Below are 19,898 nucleotides of genomic sequence, written 5' to 3'. Positions count from 1 at the left end.
AGTGAAAGGATATTTTTAGAATATAAGAGAGAAAATATTTGCAAAATGTCTATCTGATGAGAAATTAATAGGCAGAATATCTAAGAAACTTATAGCAAAAAAAAAATATTCCAATGAAAAAATGGACAAAAGATCTAAACAGACAATTCTCAAGGAAGATATATAAACTGCCAACAGGTATATAAAAATGTTAAACATCACTAATCATCAGAGAAAAGCAAATTAAAACCACAGTGAGATATCATCTCACCGCAGTTAAAATTGCTTTTATCAAAAAAATTGAGAATAAGGGATGTTGGTAAAGACGTACAGAAAGGGGAATCCTTGCACTCTGTTGGTAGGAATGTAAATCAGTACAGCTGCTATGGAAACCAATATGGAGGTTCCTCAAGAAAATAAAAATAGAAATACCACTGATCCAGCAACTCTACTACTGGGTGTATATCCAAAAGAAAAGAAATCAAGAGGTATCTGTACTCTTATGCTTACTGTAGCAATGTTCTCAATAGCCAAAATGTGTAATCAACTTAAATGCCCATGAGTAGATAAATGGAAAAAGAAAATGTGATATATATATATATATATATACACACACACACACACAATGTATATTATTCAGCCACAAACAAGAATAAAATCCTCTCATCTGCAGCAACATGGATGGAACTGGAGGTCATGATGCTAAGTGAAATAAGCCAAGCACAGAAAGACAAATATCACATGTTCGCACTCCTATGTGGGAGCTCAAAAAGCGAATCTCACAAAGGTACAGAGTACCTTAGTGGCTACTAGTGGTTGGGAAGGGTAGTGGGGAGGGAAGGATGAAGAGATTGATTAATGGGTACAAATATACAGTTAGATAGAAGAAATAAGACCTAACGTTTGGTAGATCAGTAGGGTGACTATAGTTAGTATTAATCTATTGTACATTTCAAAATAGCTAGAAGAGAAAAATTTGAATGTTCCTAACATAAAGAAAAAATAAATATTTAAGGTGATGGATATCCCAATTACCCCAATTTTAACTTTCCACATTATATGAATCTATCAAATTATCACATGTATTCCAAAAATATATAAATCTCTTACATTATCAAAAAAGAAGGAAACAAAGAAGAAAATATATAAATAAAGTACAAGAAATTAGGGAATAGACTTCACATTACTTCTTTTGTTTGAGATAGAATCTCACTCTGTTGCCCAGGCTGGAGTACAGTGGTGCGATCTCGGCTCACTGCAACCTCTGCCTCCCAGGTTCAAGCAATTCTCTCCTGCCTCAGCCTCTTGAGTAGCTGGGACTACAGGCACACACCACCACGCTGACCAACTTTTTGTATGTTTAGTAGAGACGGGGTCTTACCATGTTAGCCAGGCTGGTCTTGAACTCCTGATCTCAGGTGATCCACCTGCCTTGGCCTCCCAAAGTACTGGCCACCACACCTGGCCTCACATTACTTCTTATTTACTTATTTAGGTATTTATTCATTCATTCATTCATTCAAGACAGGGTCTCGTTATATTGCCCAGGCAAGTCTTGAACTCCTGGGCTCAAGTGACTCTCCCGCCTCAGCCTCCCAAAATGATGGAATTATAGGCATGAGTCACTGTTAACAAACCCAGGTCTTTTTAAAAAACTTTGATAACTTCAACCAAAGGACACTGTGCAGAAACAGAAGGGACCGAGGGAAGCAATGAAAATACTTAATTATTTAAATAATCTGGTTTACAGATGACAATGTAAGTTATAAATAATCACAACACAGAAATTGAAGGTAAAGAGGAAACAAAGGCAAAGTTTAAAGTTGGTAAAGAAAACTAGGTATTTCTTTTTTTTTCTTTTGCAGAAAAAGGCTTGTTTTATTTTAATGGCTGATCTATGTAATCACAGAGGTCAGTATGTACAGACAAAGGGGGAGCTTTTATTTCTTGGTCTCTTCCTCCTTGGACAAAGTCTTGATGATCGCTTCCTTCTTGGCCTGGAGGCGCTCTTCAGGCGCTTGCGTGCTTCCTTGGTCTTAGACCTGCGGGCCTCAGCCTGGTCAGCCAGGAGCTTCTTGCCGGCCTTCTCTGCCTTTAGCTTGTGGATGTGTTCCATGAGCATGAGCTTCTTGCCGGCCTTGTCTGCCTTTAGCTTGTGGATGTGTTCCATGAGCATACGCTTGTTTTTGAACACATTCCCCTTCACCTTCAGGTACAGGCTGTGATACATGGGGCGATCAATCTTCTCAGACTCACGGTATCTTCAGGTATCTTCACAGAATCCTCATTCTCCTCATCCCCGTGACCTTCTCTGGCATTCCGGCATTGGCTGTACCCTTCCGCTTATCTATGCCCATGTGCCTGCCCTTCCGGCGGGCCAAGGTATTTTTCGCGCATCGCATTGGGGAATGGACAGTCACAGCCCATCTTTGATCAGCTTTCGGATCTGCTGACGGGAGTTGGCACTGGCGATTTTATTGGTCTCATTAGGGTCTAACCAGACCTTCTTCTTGCCACAGCGGAGGACACTAGAGGCGAGCCTCTTCAGAAGCCTGAGCATACTCATAGCTGCGGCCGCAGCAGCGAAAGGAAAGCGTACTTTTTTTTACTTAATTTATTTTTTTTGAGACAGAGTCTTGCTCTATCACCCAGGCTGGAACGCAGTGGCACGATCTTGGCTCACTGCAAATTCCACCTCCTAGGTTCATGCGATTCTCCTGCCTCAGCCTCCCGAGTAGCTGGGATTACAGTAATGTGCCACCACGCCCGGCTAACTTTTTTTTTTTTTTTTTTTTGAGACATAGTCTTGCTCTGTCGCCCAGGTTGGAATGCAGTGGCGCAATCTCCGCTCACTGCAACCTCCACCTCCCTGGTTCAAGCAATTCCCCTGCCTCAGCAGCCCGAGTAACTGGGATTACAGGTGCAGGCCACCAGGCCCGGCTAATTTTTTTTTTGTATTTTTAGAGATGGGGTTTCACTGTGTTAGCCAGGATGGTCTCGATCTCCTGACCTCGTGATCCGCCCACCTCAGCCTCCCAAAGTGCTAGGATTACAGGCATGAGCCACCACGCCCAGCCATGTAAGTAATTTTATAAATGAAAAGTGCAAGTATTATTAAAGATATAAAGGTGAACATCAAAAAAACAATTTAACCAATCGATATCATGTGCTCAGAAAGGACAGAGAGGGAGAAAAAGGCAATATACCAATGTCATTGCATATAACTGGGAATAAGAAAACAATAAGCAATAAAATAGAGAACCAAGTATATCACACAAAACATTAGTTATAAAGATAACCAATGGATTCCAAACCAAACCTTTAAATTACTAATGGTGTATACTAAACGAAAACAGGAAAACATGGATTATATAATGACATATTTAATGGATCATAGAGTGATCATATAAAAACATATTTTTAGGCAACAGAAACCATAGCAAATACTATGATAATTGCATAAAGACTACATATAACTCTAATATCGATGAATGAAAGTGAGTTTAACACTGCTACTTAAGAGCAAAGACAAACTGAGTAACAAAGTGAAACCTAACCTTGTAACATAAAAATTCATCTAAAGGTTTCAAAAATGTTGAAAATAAGAAGATGGTTAAAGGCATGCTAGGAAAGCATGGACAGAATGAAACAGTTGTTCAGATACTAATTAGAGATCACATTCAGAGGACGAAAGGAAAGAAGTGATTTTTAATACAAGGATATTTTATTATGATAAAGAGTGTAATCCAGAATGAATGAAGATTTAACTGTAAGGTTTCTGTTCCCAGTACTATGGTGGTTTAGATATTCTAAAAAATCCCTCCTTTTGCAAACATTTAGAAATGCTAAATTAGGTAAAACATTATCTTTTAAAACGTAGCACCAGTCTGAAGAAAAAGTACAGGTAATTTACAATAGTCAATGAAAATTTACAAAGAGAAAGTCAAACATACAGTGATGAGTGATAAAAACACATGCCACATTGAAGGTGTCTATAGAGGCCCCCAACAAAGAACCTTAGGACTGAAGAACCGTGCAGAGCAACAAGAATAGCACCCTAGACCTAATAGAAATAGATAGAGGAAATAAGAGTCCTAAATAAAGCTTGAGCCTAAGAAAGCTGGCGCTTAAATGAAAATGGAAGAAGGGTGACAACAGAAAAAGAGATCCAGTGGCAAAAGGAAACAAACAGGATATGGATTTAGACATATGTGGTCACTCAATTTTTCACTAACGTGCCAAGGTAATTTATGGGAATGATAGACTTTTCTACAAATGGTGCTGAAATAACTAGATACTAGTATGAAAGAAAACAGAACCTAGAACTCTTACCTCACCCCATATTTAAAAATTGAGATAGTATATATATATATATATATATATATATATATCTCAAAATAGAAAAAGGAAAACTAGGCCGGGCGCGGTGGCTCAAGCCTGTAATCCTAGCACTTTGGGAAGCCGAGACGGGCGGATCACGAGGTCAGGAGATCGAGACCATCCTGGCTAACACGGTGAAACCTCGTCTCTACTAAAAAAATACAAAAAAAAAACTAGCCGGGCGTGGCGGCGGGCACCTGTAGTCCCAGCTACTCAGAAGGCTGAGGCAGGGGAATGGCGTAAACCCGGGAGGCGGAGCTTGCAGTGAGCTGAGATCCGGCTACTGCGCTTCAACCTGGGCGACAGAGCGAGACTCCGTCTCAAAAAAAAAAAAAAGAAAAAGAAAAAGAAAAAGTAAAACTATAAAGCTTCCCGAAGAAAACACAAGATGATTTTGTAATCCTGAGGTATGAAATGGCTTGTTTGAATATAGAAAGCACTAACTATAAAAGGAAAAGTTGATGAAGTTAATTTTTTTAAGTTAAAATTTTCTGTTCATTAGAATACCATACGAGAAGGAAAATCAAAAGGAGGCTACAGACTAGGGAAAATATTCACAAGATATATTCTGGCAAAAGCCTTATATCTAGAATATGAAAAGAACTTCCAATAAATAATAAAAACGCAACCCTATTAAAACGAGGGCAAAACATTACAACACTTTACAATATATCTGGTAAGTACAGGGAAACATGTTCAACATCATTAAGAAAGTACAAAGTAGGCCGGGCACGGTGGCTCAAGCCTGTAATCCCAGCACTTTGGGAGGCCGAGACGGGCGGATCACGAGGTCAGGAGATCGAGAGCATCCTGGCTAACACGGTGAAACCCCGTCTCTACTAAAAATACAAAAACTAGCCGGGCGAGGTGGCGGGTGCCTGTAGACCCAGCTACTGGGGAGGCTGAGGCAGGAGAACGGCCTAAACCCGGGAGGCGGAGCTTGCAGTGAGCTGAGATCCGGCCACTGCACTCCAGTCCGGGCGACAGAGCGAGGCTCCGCCTCAAAAAAAAAAAAAAAAAAAAAGTACAAAGTGAAACATAATAAGCTACCTCTCGAATAGCCATTCATTTTGAATGCCTAAAATAAAAAAGGCTAACAATATCAAATGTTGACAGAGATGTAGATCATCTAGAACTCTCATATATTATTGATTCATGGGAAAAAGTTGGGCAGTTTTTAAATAAAGTTAAAGCAGACTCCTCTAGCAAAAGAATTGAAAACATGTCCACAGATGGACTCTAAGAATGTTAAGACCATCATTATTCGTAAGAGCCCTACACCAGAGCCAACCCAAATGTCCATCACCAAGTAAATGAACAAAATAATTGTGACATATTCAGAGGTAAAACAACATAGATGAAATCGCTAAAACATTATGTTGAGTGAAAGAAGATCCACATAAACTGCATGATTCTGTTTGTAGCATGTTCCAAAACAGAGAAAACTAAGATACGATACAGTAAGAAATTCATGAGTCCATCTAAATCTAGTTCCTGTTTGTTTTCTTTTGCCACTGGATCTCTGATGAATGGATGGACAGAAATAGGAAGGAGGGAAGGAATGAAGGAAGGAGGGAGGGAGGGAGGGAGGGACAGAGGGAGGGAGGGACAGTTGGAGGGAGGGAAGGAGGGCCTGGCACGGTGGCTCACGCCTGTAATGTGGAGAATGGCATGAACCCGGGAGGCGGAGCTTGCCGAGATCACGCCACTGCACTCCAGCCTGGGCGACAGAGCAAGACTCCATCTCAAAAAAAAAAAAAAAAAAAAAAAGGAAGGAAGAAAGAAAGGAAAATAAAGGAAAGAAAGGAAGGAAAGGAGAGAGGAGAGGGGCAGATGGGGGGCTCTTCTTTATAATAAAATGCCAATTAATAAGTCATTTTACAGCCATCATGACAAAATTTGATTTGAACAGGAACCACCTATGTATGCTAAATCCAAGAGAGGGAAAATCAGAGAAGGAGCAGCATATTTGCATGGTCACAATATCTCATGTTAATTGTTACATACTAAACAACTGTGAGAAGAAAAAACAGTTAACTATACAGTGAAACCGGACCAAACTTTGGCCAGGAACTTGGCCTTGGGGCTAAGGGACTCAAAATAATACCCTGAGAAGCATATGACCTCAATCTCACTATGTACTGATGCAGGAAAGATTGCATAATCTAAATCTCATTGTGATGAAACATAAAAATAAGTTGAGGCCAGTGTCATGAAAGGGTAAGGAACTGTCCCACATTAAAGGAAACAAAAAGATATCATTAAATACAGTAAGTGATCCTGGATTAGCTCTTCACACTGAACAAAAAACATGCTATAAAAGATAGTATAGGGACAACTGACAATATATAAGTATATTAAAGTATTGTATAATAGTTAAATTCCAGCCACGTGCAATGGCTCATGCCTGTAATTCTAGCACTCTGGGAGGCCAAAGCAGGAAGATCATATGGGGCCAGGAGTTCAATATCAGCCTGCGCAACATAGCAGAACTCTGTCTACAAAAAAAGACATTGTGCACAGTGGTGTGCACCTGTAATACTAGTAATTTGGGAGGCTGAGGTGAGAGGATCACTTGGGTCCAGGAATACAAGGTTACAGTGGGCAATGATTGTGCCATTGCACTCCAGCCTACGTGACAGAGTAAGATCGTGTTTCTAAAAAAACAAAACTAAGAATAAAAAATAAATAAAAAGTTAAATTCTTAAATGTGGTAACTGTGCTGTGTCTATGTAAGAGAATGTCTTTATTTAAAAAAAATATATACTATACTATAGCATATTATTATTATTTTTAAAGCAAGTTTATTAGGAAAGTAAAGGAATAAAAGAATGGCTACTCCACAGGCAGAGCAGCCAGTATTGCAAATTAAAGGAGCATGATGAATGCAAGCATAGGTGTATATACACGTATGTGTGTGTGTGTAGACTGAGAGAATAATAAAGTAAATGTGGCAAAATGTTAAAAATTTGTGACTCTAAGTAAAACATACATAAAAGTTATTCTATATTTTTGTGGCTTTTCTGTACATTTGAAATTACTTCAAAAAGTTGAAAAAATAGAGCACCAAGTAACTATAAAAAATATACTTTAGTGACAGAAGTCAGATCAGTGATTTTAATGTAGGAGGATGGGATTATTTAGAAAGAGGCCTACTCTGGATAATGGTAATGTTTTATATCTTGACGGAGGTTTTTGAAAACACAGGGGTATTCAGTGTATCAGAATCTACAAAACTGTGCACCTAAAATCCATATATTTTACTAAATTAAATGATACTTAATTTTTTTTTTTTTTTTTTTTTTTTGAGATGGAGTCTCGCTCTGCCGCCCAGGCTGGAGTGCAGTGGCCGGGTCTCAGCTCACTGCAAGCTCCGCCTCCTGGGTTTACACCATTCTCCTGCCTCAGCCTCCCAAGTAGCTGGGACTACAGGCGCCCGCCACGTCGCCCGGCTAGTTTTTTGTATTTTTTAGTAGAGACGGGGTTTCACCATGTTAGCCAGGATGGTCTCGATCTCCTGACCTCGTGATCTGCCCGTCTCGGCCTCCCAAAGTGCTGGGATTACAGGCTTGAGCCACCGCGCCCAGCAATACTTAATTTTTTAAGCTAATAAGGAAACCTAAAGCTTGGCAGAAGATGAAAATTAATGATCGAAATTCATAATAGTAAGCCTACCTAAAAATGAACTTGAGGTTTGAATTTATATTACCTGTGTGACCTGGGAAACTGCAAGCCAAGAATCTAATTTTGCAAATCTTCCATTGAAGAACTCACTCATTTACATCTCTCAAAATTTCCACAGACTGGCCAGGCGTGGTGGCTCACGCCTGTAATCTCAACACTTTGGGAGTCTGAAGCGGGTGGATCACCTGAGATCAGGAGTTCGAGACCAGCCTAGCCAAATTGACGAAACCCCATCTCTACTAAAAATACAAAAAAAATTAGCCAGGCATGGTGGCATGCGATTTTAATCCCAGCTACTCGGAAGGCTGAGGCAGGAGAATCGCTTGAACATAGGAGGCAGAGGTTGCAGTCAGCCAAGATGGTGCCATTGCACTTCAGCCTGGGCAACAAGAGCAAAACTCTGTCTTAGAAAAAAAAAAAAAAAGAAAAAAAACCACAGATTAAGATTATTTATTAAAACAAAATTTAAGACATCTGCAAATACACTGGGAAATAAATCACATACAACAATAAAAGGCAAAATTAACCTCTAAAGGACTTCCAAGAATGTAAATAAGTATGACTTACATAAATAAGTGTGTTCTAAATATTTACAGAAATAAGACAGAATCAAAACATTGCAAAAAAAGACACTACCAACATAAGCAGGCAGAGCTGAATTGGACTTAAAAATACACTTTCTGAAATTAAGAACAGAAAGTTAAAAGTCCCTATTCTCCAATTTCAAGAAAGGAAAGGACTAACTGTTCTCTGGTAGTCCCTACTCAGCTAATCCCTAAAGTATACACAGAAATTTCATACAGTCCTTAAACACTCCTGTTTTTGAAAGTCTCCAGGCTTCCAAAGCCCAATGCAATACCAACTCTTTGCTTTGTTTAGAAAGTCATGGCTAAGAAGCACAGTTCTCCCTTGTTTATCAAGAAAGAAATTGAGTGGTTTCTGATTTCAAATATATTGAGTGATGGTCTCATCCTTAAGAGAATTCAATAAATTAATTAACAGCAAAAGATAATATCAGTAAGCTTGAATATGGCTAAATGCAAAATATCAAAACTGCAGCACACACAAAAAAGATAAGAGGTATACAGGACACCAAAAAAGCAACTAAGTAAATGTAAAAATAATTCATGTTCATGGAATGAAATATTCCGTATTATAAATATATCGATTATCCCCAAACTGACCTATAGATGCAATAAAACTCCATTCACAATCCTAGCAAATTTTTTTGTGAAAATTGATAAATGACTTCTACAATTTACATGTAATTCAAAGAGTCAATAATAGCTGAGACAATTTTGAAAGAGTAAGGCTGAAAGATTTATACTATCTGATACCAGAATATTTATTATAAAGCTACGGTAAGAAGTATGAAGAAGTATGGTACTGACACAAAGATTGCAAACGAAGAAACAAAACAAAGAATCTACAACTGCATTATTCCATATGGTAGGTACTAAACATGTGACTATTTAAATTTGAATTAATTAAAATTAGTAAAATTAAAAATGCAATTAGTTGCACTAGTCACACTTCAAGTACTCAATAGCCATCTGCAGTGAATAGCTACTGAATCGAACAGTATACATAAAGAGTATTTCCATCACAGTGGAAAGTTCCATTAGACAGCACTTACCTAGAAAGGTATACACATAAAATTATTTGATTTATGACAAAAGTAACATTACAATGCAGTAGGAAAAAGTCTTTTCAATAAATTGTGCTAGATCAAGTAGACATTCATATGTAAAAATAAACTTAAAAATAAGTAAGTGAGGCCGAGCACAGTGGCTCACACTTGTAATCCCAGTACTTTGGGAGGCCAAGGCGGGCAGATCAGTGGAGGTCAGGAGTTCGGGACAAGCCAGGCCAACATGGTAAAACTTTGTCTTTACTAAAAATACAAAAATTAGCTGGGCATGGCGGTGTGCACCCGTAGTCCCAGCTACTTGGGAGACCGATGCAGGAGAATCGCCTGAACCCGGGAGGCAGAGGTTGCAGTGAGCCGAGATCGCGCCACTGTACTCCAGCCTGGGAGATAGCGAGACTCTGTCCCAAAAAATTAATAAATAAATAAGTAATCAATCCTGATGTCTACTTCATACCATATACACAAAACAATTCAAAGTAGATTGTAAATCAAATTAATGTAAAAATTAAAACAATAAAGCTTTTAGAAGAAAACACAGGAAATCTCTTCATGACTTTGTAGTAGACAAAGATTTTTAAAATCTGATCAAAGAAGTGACAGCCAGACCGGGCACGGTGGCTCACGCTTGTAATCCCAACACTTTGGAAGGCAGAGGTGGGTGGATCACAAGGTCAGGAGTTCGAGAGCAGCCTGGCCAATATGGTGAAACCCCGGCTCCACTAAAAATACAAAACTTAGCCGGGTGTGGTGGCAGACGTCTGTAGTCCCAGCTACTTGGGAGGCTGAGGCAGGAGAATTGCTTAAACCCATGAGTGTGGAGGTTGCAGTGAGCAGAGATAGGGCCACTGCACTCCAGCCTGGGAGACAGAGCAAGACTCTGTCTCAAAAAAAGAAAAAAAAAAAAAAGAAGTGCCAGGCATAGAACGAATACAGATAAAGATTATGTAAGATGACATTAAAATTAAGAATCTCTGCTTATCAGAAGACATCATTAAGACAAGGAAAAGGCAAAACACAACCTGAGAAAATTTACTTGCAATAAATATACCTGATAAAAGACTCATATCCAGAATATAAATCTGACAAAAGGACTCCTACAAAACAATAAGAAAAAGGCAAATAGACAATCCAGAAGAAAAACAGATTAGACATGAACAGGCACTTAACAAAAGATGTCCAAATTACTAATAAGCATATGATAAGGTATTACATTTTACTTATCATCAGAGAAATGTAAATAAAAACCTCAATTATATATCACTATATACCTACCAGAATATCTAAAATGAAAATAGAGAGGCAAAATGAAGTGTTGGTGAGGATGAGATATAAATGGAACATTTAAACACTGTTGATACAAGAAAAAATTGGTGAAATTACATTGGAAAATGTTTAGCAGTGGTATGAGTTGAATTATATATCGCCAAAATTCATATGCTGAAGTCCAAACCCCCAGTACCTCAAAATGTGACCTTATTTGGAAATATGGTCACTGCAGACATAATTACTTAAGATAAAGTCATTAGGGTATCACCAATGTAATGAATATGACTAGTGTCCATATAAAAAAGGCAAATTTGGACCTAGAGACATAAACAGAGGGAAGATAATTTGAATAGAAATAAGAAGAAAACAGTAGCCTACAAGTCAAGAAGAGAGCCCTGGAAAAGACAATTCCTTCAGAGCTCTGAAGAGGAACCAACCCTACCAACACCTTAATTTTGGACTACTAGCCTCCAAAACTGTGGGAAAATAAATTTCTGTTGTTTAAGCCACCCAGTTGCAGTATGCTTTTATGATAGTCCTAGCAAACTAATATAGGCATTATCTACTAAAATGGAATACACGCACACCCTATGACCCAACAATTCTTCTTGGTAGATACACATCAAAGTGTGTATATACGCTGACCAAAAGATTTGTATAAGAACATTCATATCATTACTATTTTATGAGCCCCAAACTAGAAATACCCCAAATGCTCCACAGTGGTATGAATAAATTATGGTATAATCACAAGATGGAATTTTACATGGCAATGAGAATGAACGAACTACAACCACATACAAAAACATAGATTGATCTCACAATAATGTTGAGAAAAACAAGATACAAAAGAATATACAATTACAATAATATAGTTGAACAGGCAAAGCAATCAATAATGTTAGAAGTCAGGATGGTGGTTACTTTTCGAGAGAAAGGAAGTAGTAATGATTGGAAGGGATAAGAGGGAGGTTTCTGTGATGCTGGCAATGTTCTATTTCTCGATCTTGGTGATGCTACACGGTGAAAATTCCTCAAGCTATACATTCACAATCTGTATACCTTTGTCCATGTAAATTACATATCAGTTAAAAAAAAAAAAGTACTTAAAAAAAACTGAATAGGTTGGTTAAACAGCAGATTAGACCAGCTGGTTATGAATTGTATAAGAGAACTTGAAAACTTGAAAACAGTCATAATGTAATAAACAGAGAATATATAAGAGACATTAATAGAGGCATAGGATGAAGGAAAAAGGTCAAGTATAAATCTAACTGGAATTGCAGCAGACAAAACAAATGGGGGAGAAGCAATATTTGAAGAGGGAATAGCTGAGAATCTCCTAGAATCAACAGACACAAATCCCAGATTTAAAAGGCACAATAATCCTAAACAAGATAAATAAAAAGAAAACCATACTGAATAAAGTATAGTGAAACTGCAGAACTCCAAAGACGAGAAAATCTTCAAGTCAGATGATGCACAAAGGAACAAAAATTGGACGGATTTTTTTTTTATTTTAAAAAATTTCAAACTCACAGAAAAGCAAAAGAGAATAATTCAATGAGCATACCCCGCAGATGATACCACTCACCAATGAAGACACCCACCAGAATATACTACTCACTAAATTCACACTGTTAACATTTTGGCTCATCCACTCAAGATGTTTCTGAACATAAGTCCTTCCCTTTTGGGAAAATGTAGAAAGTATAGCACTAACAATAGCACTATTCTTCGTCTGAAAATTCTTTATCATGCATTTATTAGAAACAAGAACATTCTTCTATTCAACGACAACACCATTACCTCATCTAAGATAATCAACATTACTCCAATAACATCATCTAAATAGAGTCCAGATGAAATTTTCCCAGTGATCTTAAAAGCGTTCCCTAAAGTTTTTCTTTTTACTGATCCAGGATCTAACCAAGGCTTGTGCATTACTTTTAGATGGTATAGTTATTAGGTCTCTCTCAATTTAGAGACTTCCCTTGATACACTACTTCCTTTGATTTTTGATGACACTGAATCCTTGGAAGAGTCCAGGTCAGTTGGCATGAAAAAATGTTCTACATTCTGGATTAGTTGGACAGTTTCACCATGATTCCCAGATCAAATGTTTCCAGTAAGAACACCACATAAGGTAATGTTATGTCTCTTCTGTGCACCACATTAAGCATGTGGCTATCCCACTATTAGCAATACCAAGCTTGGCCATTTTGTAATTTTTCCCTTTGTAATAAATAAGTCATCTGTAAGGTGCTATTTTGAGACTCAAGGGCCGGGCGCGGTGGCTCAAGCCTATAATCCCAGCACTTTGGGAGGCCGAGACGGGCGGATCACAAGGTCAGGAGATCAAGACCATCCTGGCAAACACGGTGAAATCCCGTCTCTACTAAAAAAAAAAAATACAAAAAACTAGCCGGGCGAGGTGGCGGGCGCCTATAGTCCCAGCTACTCGGGAGGCTGAGGCAGGAGAATGGCGTGAACCCGAAAGGCGGAGCTTGCAGTGAGCTGTGATGCGGCCACTGCACTCCAGTTTGGGCGACAGAGCGAGACTCCGTCTCAAAAAAAAAAAAAAAAAAAAAAAGACTCAAGGGTATATTATCAATGACAATTATGGAAGACAGAAGACAGGAGGATACAACCTTCTAAGTGCTAAGAAAAAAATAACTATTAAAGCAGACCTATATTGCCAATGAAAATATTACTGAAGAATGAACTCAAGATAAAATATATCCTGAAATTATTTTTAAATTCTGAAATTATTTCACGGTCAAGTAAACAAAAAACTTGATGGGAAACATTTCCAAGTTTTCATTTTGCCAAATAATATAATAAAAAATTTCCGCAACTAACATCATGTTTTCAGAAAAGAAAGGACAATTCTAAGCCTCCAAAAAAGAAGACTTAAGCTCAAAATAAATGAAGGTTCTCTAAAATGAATGAATTTTGCTTTATGAACAGCACAGTTTTTATTTTCTCATTTTGCTACATGTATCCATATTTTGTTAGGACTGGTTAACAGTCCAGAGACAAGTGTTTGGAAATTACTAAGTCTAACTACAAAAAAGGGAAAAGGCATTTTATTTCACCATTATGAAGAACTCGGTCTTCTTCTGTAACCACAGTAATTAGGATTATAAAATCCATTTTATAGTTAATGAATCTGAAATATGAATTGTTAAAGAAGCATGCACAGCATCACAAAGATAGTAAGTGGCTCAGATTTAAACCAAGTCTAAACCTAAAGCGTGTGTTCTTTCTACTCTGCCATAGTGAGAAGCCCAACCACACAAAATATGAAGTACCTAAAGGAGCTAACGGCTGTCAAATGGCAGTTTAAAATGTCATTTGTGACTGAATCTTCAGGAATTTGAGGACAGTTAACAATGTGAATATGGAAGAGTACAACTTTAACTCCATAAAAGCAATGGAAATCTACAGAAGTGATGTCTAGGGTGGAGAAACTTGAGAAGATGCAGGTATAAGGTGAAAAACACCTGGTATATAACCTAAAGTGTCAACTAACAGTTATAAATACAAATGTGTACAATATAAACAAACTACTAATACATGAATCTCAATAAGACTACAACAATTTTAAAAAGTTTTTCATAAACAGCACATACAACTGGATTCCATTTATATAAACCACTAAAAACAGGCAAAATAAAAAACATCAGATCAATGTGAGAGTGGGGACTGATTGAGAAAGGGAATGAAGTAACTTTCTAGGATGATGGGTTTGGGTTATAAAAGTATATGCATTTGTCAAGGTTTGTACATTTCATTAATTAAATCACAACAGAAAAAATCTATAAACAAATATGAATTCTAGTTAATCATACATATACTTAAGTATATATGAGAAAGTATAATAAAGCTGCAATTTACTTTGAAATAAATGAAAATAATAAAATGGACTGATGGGGTAGAAGGATAGAGGGATGGATTAATAGATAAATACGTGATAGACCAAGCATGGCAAAATGTTAATAATAAACTGCGTGTGTTGCCTTTACCAAGCATTTACTCTAACATTCTTTCAATTTCGTTGTATGTTTTTTAAATTGTTCATAATAAAATGTTGAAGAGAAAATATATCATATATGTGACTGTGGAACTAAGACAATGCTATCCTTAAAAATATAGAAAACCATATAATGGCCCAATTTGATAGAAGAGATCATATAACTATCATGAAGTTTGAAAGAAGTAAAGAAATAGAGACAGTACTATAAGGTACTCATAAGACACACCCAGAAGTTGCTAAATCTAAGGTGAAAAATAAAATGAATAAAAATACAATGGATGGGTGCAGTGGCTTATGCCTATAATCTCAGCACTTTGGGAGGCAAGGCAGAAGGATCACTTGAGCCCAGGAGTTTGACCAGCCTGGGCAACATGGTGAAAACCCATCCCTAAAAAAAACAAAACAAAAGCAAAAATTACCCGGGTGTGGTGGTGTGCACCCCATAGTTAAAGCTATTCAGGAGGCTGATGTGGCAGAATCACTTAAACCCAAGACACAGAGGTTGCAGTGAGCCAAGATCATGCCACTACACTCCAGCCTGGGTGAAAGGGCAGAGTCTGTTAAAAAAAAAAAAAAAAATCCTTCTGGTAAGAGACAAAAAAACCAAAAAACGATGGAAATAAGTTGAATTAGTTTCATGTGAAAGCAATACATTCTAGAAAACTGTCAATATATGAGTTGCTGAGAATATCTGATAACTGAAATAATTAAGATAACTGAACATACTTTCTCTTAAGAAATCACAATTGGTTCAACCTATTTCAACATGAAGTATAAGGCAACCATAGTAAATGGATAAAGCTAACTTAGTCACAATCAATTCTACTAAAAAAAGATTGTTCGAAAAGAATAGTTTGAACAGAACTTTGTTTTTAATACACTTGCCAGGAATTTTAACATTTTTAGCATGTCTTAAAAGAAGAATTTTACCTGCCATTTCTTTTGAGGGCAAAAATGATGCCATCTTTCTGGAATGGAAGCAGCTTTGCTCTTAGTCTGTCAGGCAAAAAGTCCAGCAGTTTATCAGATTCACTTGTCACACAAGAAATCTGAGGTGTAAGAGACTTCTTTATCTTATGAACCCTATGCATGATGATCCTAAAAAACAAAGACACAACAAAAAAGGGAGGGGTATAAGAAATAGATATTACTAAGTATGTTACAGAATCACATGTAAATAATATTAAAGTACATATTAATAGCTTTGACATACCATTTATATAAACTAAATCCTATTCTCACAGTAAGCTACGAAGAAAATTCACAGCACTGAGTTTGAAAGCAATCACTTAAGGCACTCTCTAGGAACTCGGCATGCACTATTTCAAGCCCTCATACCACACACCAGCTTAACGCCACAAATGTATTACTAAAAAATTACAAATAAACTACATTTTCCACAAATTGGATAATTTTTAAAATAAGGATGAATCTGCTAGAGAAAGATGAGTCCTTTAATAATTTATCCTTTTATGGATCCACATTTTCATATCACACCAGATTTTCTAAGAGTGAGGTAAAGCTGCATTTTGAAAAATTATAAAATACAAAGACATTAAGTCCAAAATCAAATTTATCGTAATTAAATTAATGATTATTAAATTGTTTAAATATTAAAATTAATTTTTTTAATGAGCTGAATCCACAGTATAACTCTGCCTTATTAACACCTTCCTCACCCGCTGGTTTTCCACAGATGTTATTTTAATTTTCTATGACATAAAAATTTCATATATCTGTAAATTCTTATAAATTAAATATTCTCACTGGAAGAAAATGTCCTATTACACCACTACACTACAATGCCTATCAAATAATAATATTTTGTATTTAGATGGTACCTTGCCTTCTGTTTATATATTATCTCATTTCATCTTTTAAAAACAGTTTGCAGGCCAGGCGCAGTGGCTCACGTGTGTAATCCCAGCAGTCTGGGAGGCCGAGGTGGGTGGATCACGAGGTCAGGAGTTCGAGACCAGCCTGGCCAGTATGTTGAAACCCCGTCTCTATTAAAAATACAAAAATTAGCTGGGCGTGGTGGCACTCACCTGTAGTCCCAGCTATTTAGGAGGCTGAGGCAGCAGAATCGCTTGAACCCAGTAGGCGGAGGTTGCAGTGAGCCGAGATCATACCACCACACTACAGCCTGGGAGACAGAGTGCGATTCCATCTCAAAAAAAAAAAATTTGCTTTTTGCCTCAATTACATGCAGACTTATGTAACTATAACTATCTTCCATCCAAAAAAGTAACCAACTTCTGTGTCTACTAAGGTCGAGAATAAAGCAAGTGTTTATTTATTCATAGCAAATAGGTACTACATGCCACAACCTACAGAAGCAAGACCCACACACTCATAAGGCTTATATTATTCGGGGAAGACTAAAAATTGGCAAATAAATAAATATGATGGTTTTTCTTTTTTGTTTTCAGCTGCACCTGATCGAATGGGAAGGATGATTAATTATAATACAGCACAAATAGTGTAAGGAATTTAAGAGACTACGGGTCACTTTAGGTAGGCTGACCAACAGTGGCCTGTCTTAGAAGTGCTATTTGGCTTATGGTCTGAAAGATGTAAAAAGCCACCCAGGATCAAAATTAAGAGAAGAGCAGTCCAAGTAGAGAGCATCAGTGCAAAGGACCCAAATTGAGAAAGGGCTTGGTGTTTTCAGAAAACAAAAAGAAGGCTAACATGGACCAGGCACGGCGGCTCATGCCTATAATCTCAGCATTTTGGGAGGCCGAGGTGGGCGGATCACCTGAGGTCAGGAGTTCGAGACCAGCCTGGTCAATGTGGCGAAACATTGTCTCTACTGAAAATACAAAAATTAGCTGGGTGTGGTGGCGCATGTCTGTAATCCTGGCATGACAATCACTTGAACTCAGGAGGAGGAAGTTGCAGTGAGCTGAGATCACACCACTGCACTCCAGCTTGGGTAACAGCGAGACTCCATCTCAAAAAAAAAAAAGCCAATGTGGCTGATGACCCAAAGGAGGTAATGGTATAAGATGAAGCTACCGAGATAAAGAGCCAAATGATATACAGCCTTGATAATAACTTTGGATTCCTTTTTAAGAAGGAAGGAATGCAAATGGAGTTTGCTGTCCTATACACCATTAACCAAATGGGACTATTTAAATTTGAAAATTCGGTTCTCTAGTTTCACCAGCCATGTTTCAAGGGCTCAACAGTAACATATGTCTGGTCCAAGCTATGATATTTAATAGTAAAGATACAGAACATTTCTCTCTTCACTCAAAGTTCTATTGGACAGTACTCCATGGAAGGTTTAAACAGGGGAATGACACAATCTGACTTACATTTCAAAAAACACCTGAAGGAGATAAAGATATTAATAAAGAGCCAGGAGATAAATGTTCTTACAGGATTTGGCCAGTCAACAAAGCCTCCACTGTTTCAGTAGGCAACCGAATTTAGAAACGATTTGAGTCAGTTCTGTCTGAATAAGGTCCTCATAAACACTTCTGAGTGGGCCTCCATAGGACCCTCTCAACACCACCACCCCCATAACAAAATTTAGCAAGGAATAGAGAATGGAGCAAAAAGGGAAAGCATGAAAGCAGGAAAACTGTTTTCAGGTTGCAACAGACAAGGCAAAAAACCTTTAACAGTGAAACTGAAAAGATTCAGGAAGTGTATCAGAGGTAAAGCAAACAGCACCTGCTGATGCAGTACATGTAAAGAATAAGAGAAATGGAGAATCAAAATGTGGACCTAGAGTGATGGAGTTAGTGATGCAATTGACTGGGATAGTGAGGACTACAGAATAAATAAATAGGGGAGAAAAATAATCAATAGATATCCTTTGAGATGGCTGTAAGATACGAAGTGGAAATGTCAGGTATGTTTGAAAATATATGAGCCTAAGTTCCTATAGGGAGAGATAGAGGCTGGATACACACGAGAAGTATCACTTTCCCAGCCTGCCTTGGAGCTACTAATCAGATATACCTATTGTGGACTTTAGAAAGTCAAAACTCAAAGGAGCAGAGATTAAGTAAAATTCATTCTGGCAAGGCTAACAGCAGCAGAAAACCATGTCCACTTTCCAGAAGTAACAGGAGTTTCAGAAGCACTTTTTAGGGTCAATGGGATGAAGGATGCAATGTTTCAGGGTGGAACACTGGCAAGAAGTAAAAACTTAAAAACAAAATAATTTTGCTGTTTATCATCTTTATTTAAGACTCCTTTTTTTTTCTTTGCTGGATGCAGTGGCTCATCACTGTAATCCCAACACTTTGGGAGGTTGAGGCAGGAGAATAAATAGTTTGAGGACAGGAGCTGAAGATCAGCCAGAGCAAATAGCGAGATCTTGTTGCTTACAAAAGATCATAAAATTAGCCTGTTGTGGGGGTGCATGCCTGTAGTCCCAACTACTTGGGAGGCTTGAGAGGACTGCTTAAGCCCAGGAATTTGAACTATGATCTTGTCACTGCACTCAAGGAAAGGAAAGGAAAGGAAAGGAAAAGGAAAAGGAATGGAAAGAAAAGGAAAAGAAAAGAAGAAAGAGAGAGGGAGAGAGGGAGAATAACAAAACAAAGCAAAACGACTCCTTTGCACTTTACAATTTTACTAAAAATTTTAATAGACACTCCAAAAATATCTGGTAAATTGGGGTCACTCTGCCGCTTACACGATTTATTTTTATGAGGACTGACTCAGGCACAATATTTGTAAAAATAAACAATGAAACTAAAGTTATATTAATCAAAAATTTGTTTTAATAGTCACAAATAAGAGAAAAAAGTTATTTAAATGTGAAGATTAAAGAAATCTAAAACATTACAAAAATGTACAGAAAAAAATTTCAGTTGAACTTAAGATTATAGTGTGGCTCATTGATGATTTAAGCAGATATTTGGATACATAAAGAAC

The 19,898-nt window shown here is 37.5% G+C and overlaps 1 protein-coding gene and 1 pseudogene across 1 annotated transcript in view; both read right to left on the bottom strand.

Moving 5' to 3' along the window:
* Positions 1 to 19,898, bottom strand: part of ZRANB3 (zinc finger RANBP2-type containing 3) — a 324,081-nt gene that overhangs the window by 281,204 nt on the left and 22,979 nt on the right. The window contains exon 2 of the mRNA XM_033231677.1: positions 15,930 to 16,097. Within this exon, the coding sequence (XP_033087568.1) occupies positions 15,930 to 16,090 (161 nt within the window). The 5' untranslated portion in view covers positions 16,091 to 16,097. The remainder of the gene's footprint in view (positions 1 to 15,929; positions 16,098 to 19,898) is intronic.
* Positions 1,847 to 2,683, bottom strand: LOC117095081 (annotated as a pseudogene).

This window comes from Trachypithecus francoisi, unplaced genomic scaffold (assembly GCF_009764315.1).
Source record: "Trachypithecus francoisi isolate TF-2019V2 unplaced genomic scaffold, Tfra_2.0 Lachesis_group13, whole genome shotgun sequence".
NCBI classification, from domain to species: domain Eukaryota; kingdom Metazoa; phylum Chordata; class Mammalia; order Primates; family Cercopithecidae; genus Trachypithecus; species Trachypithecus francoisi.
This window is presented reverse-complemented; position numbering and strand designations above follow the sequence as displayed.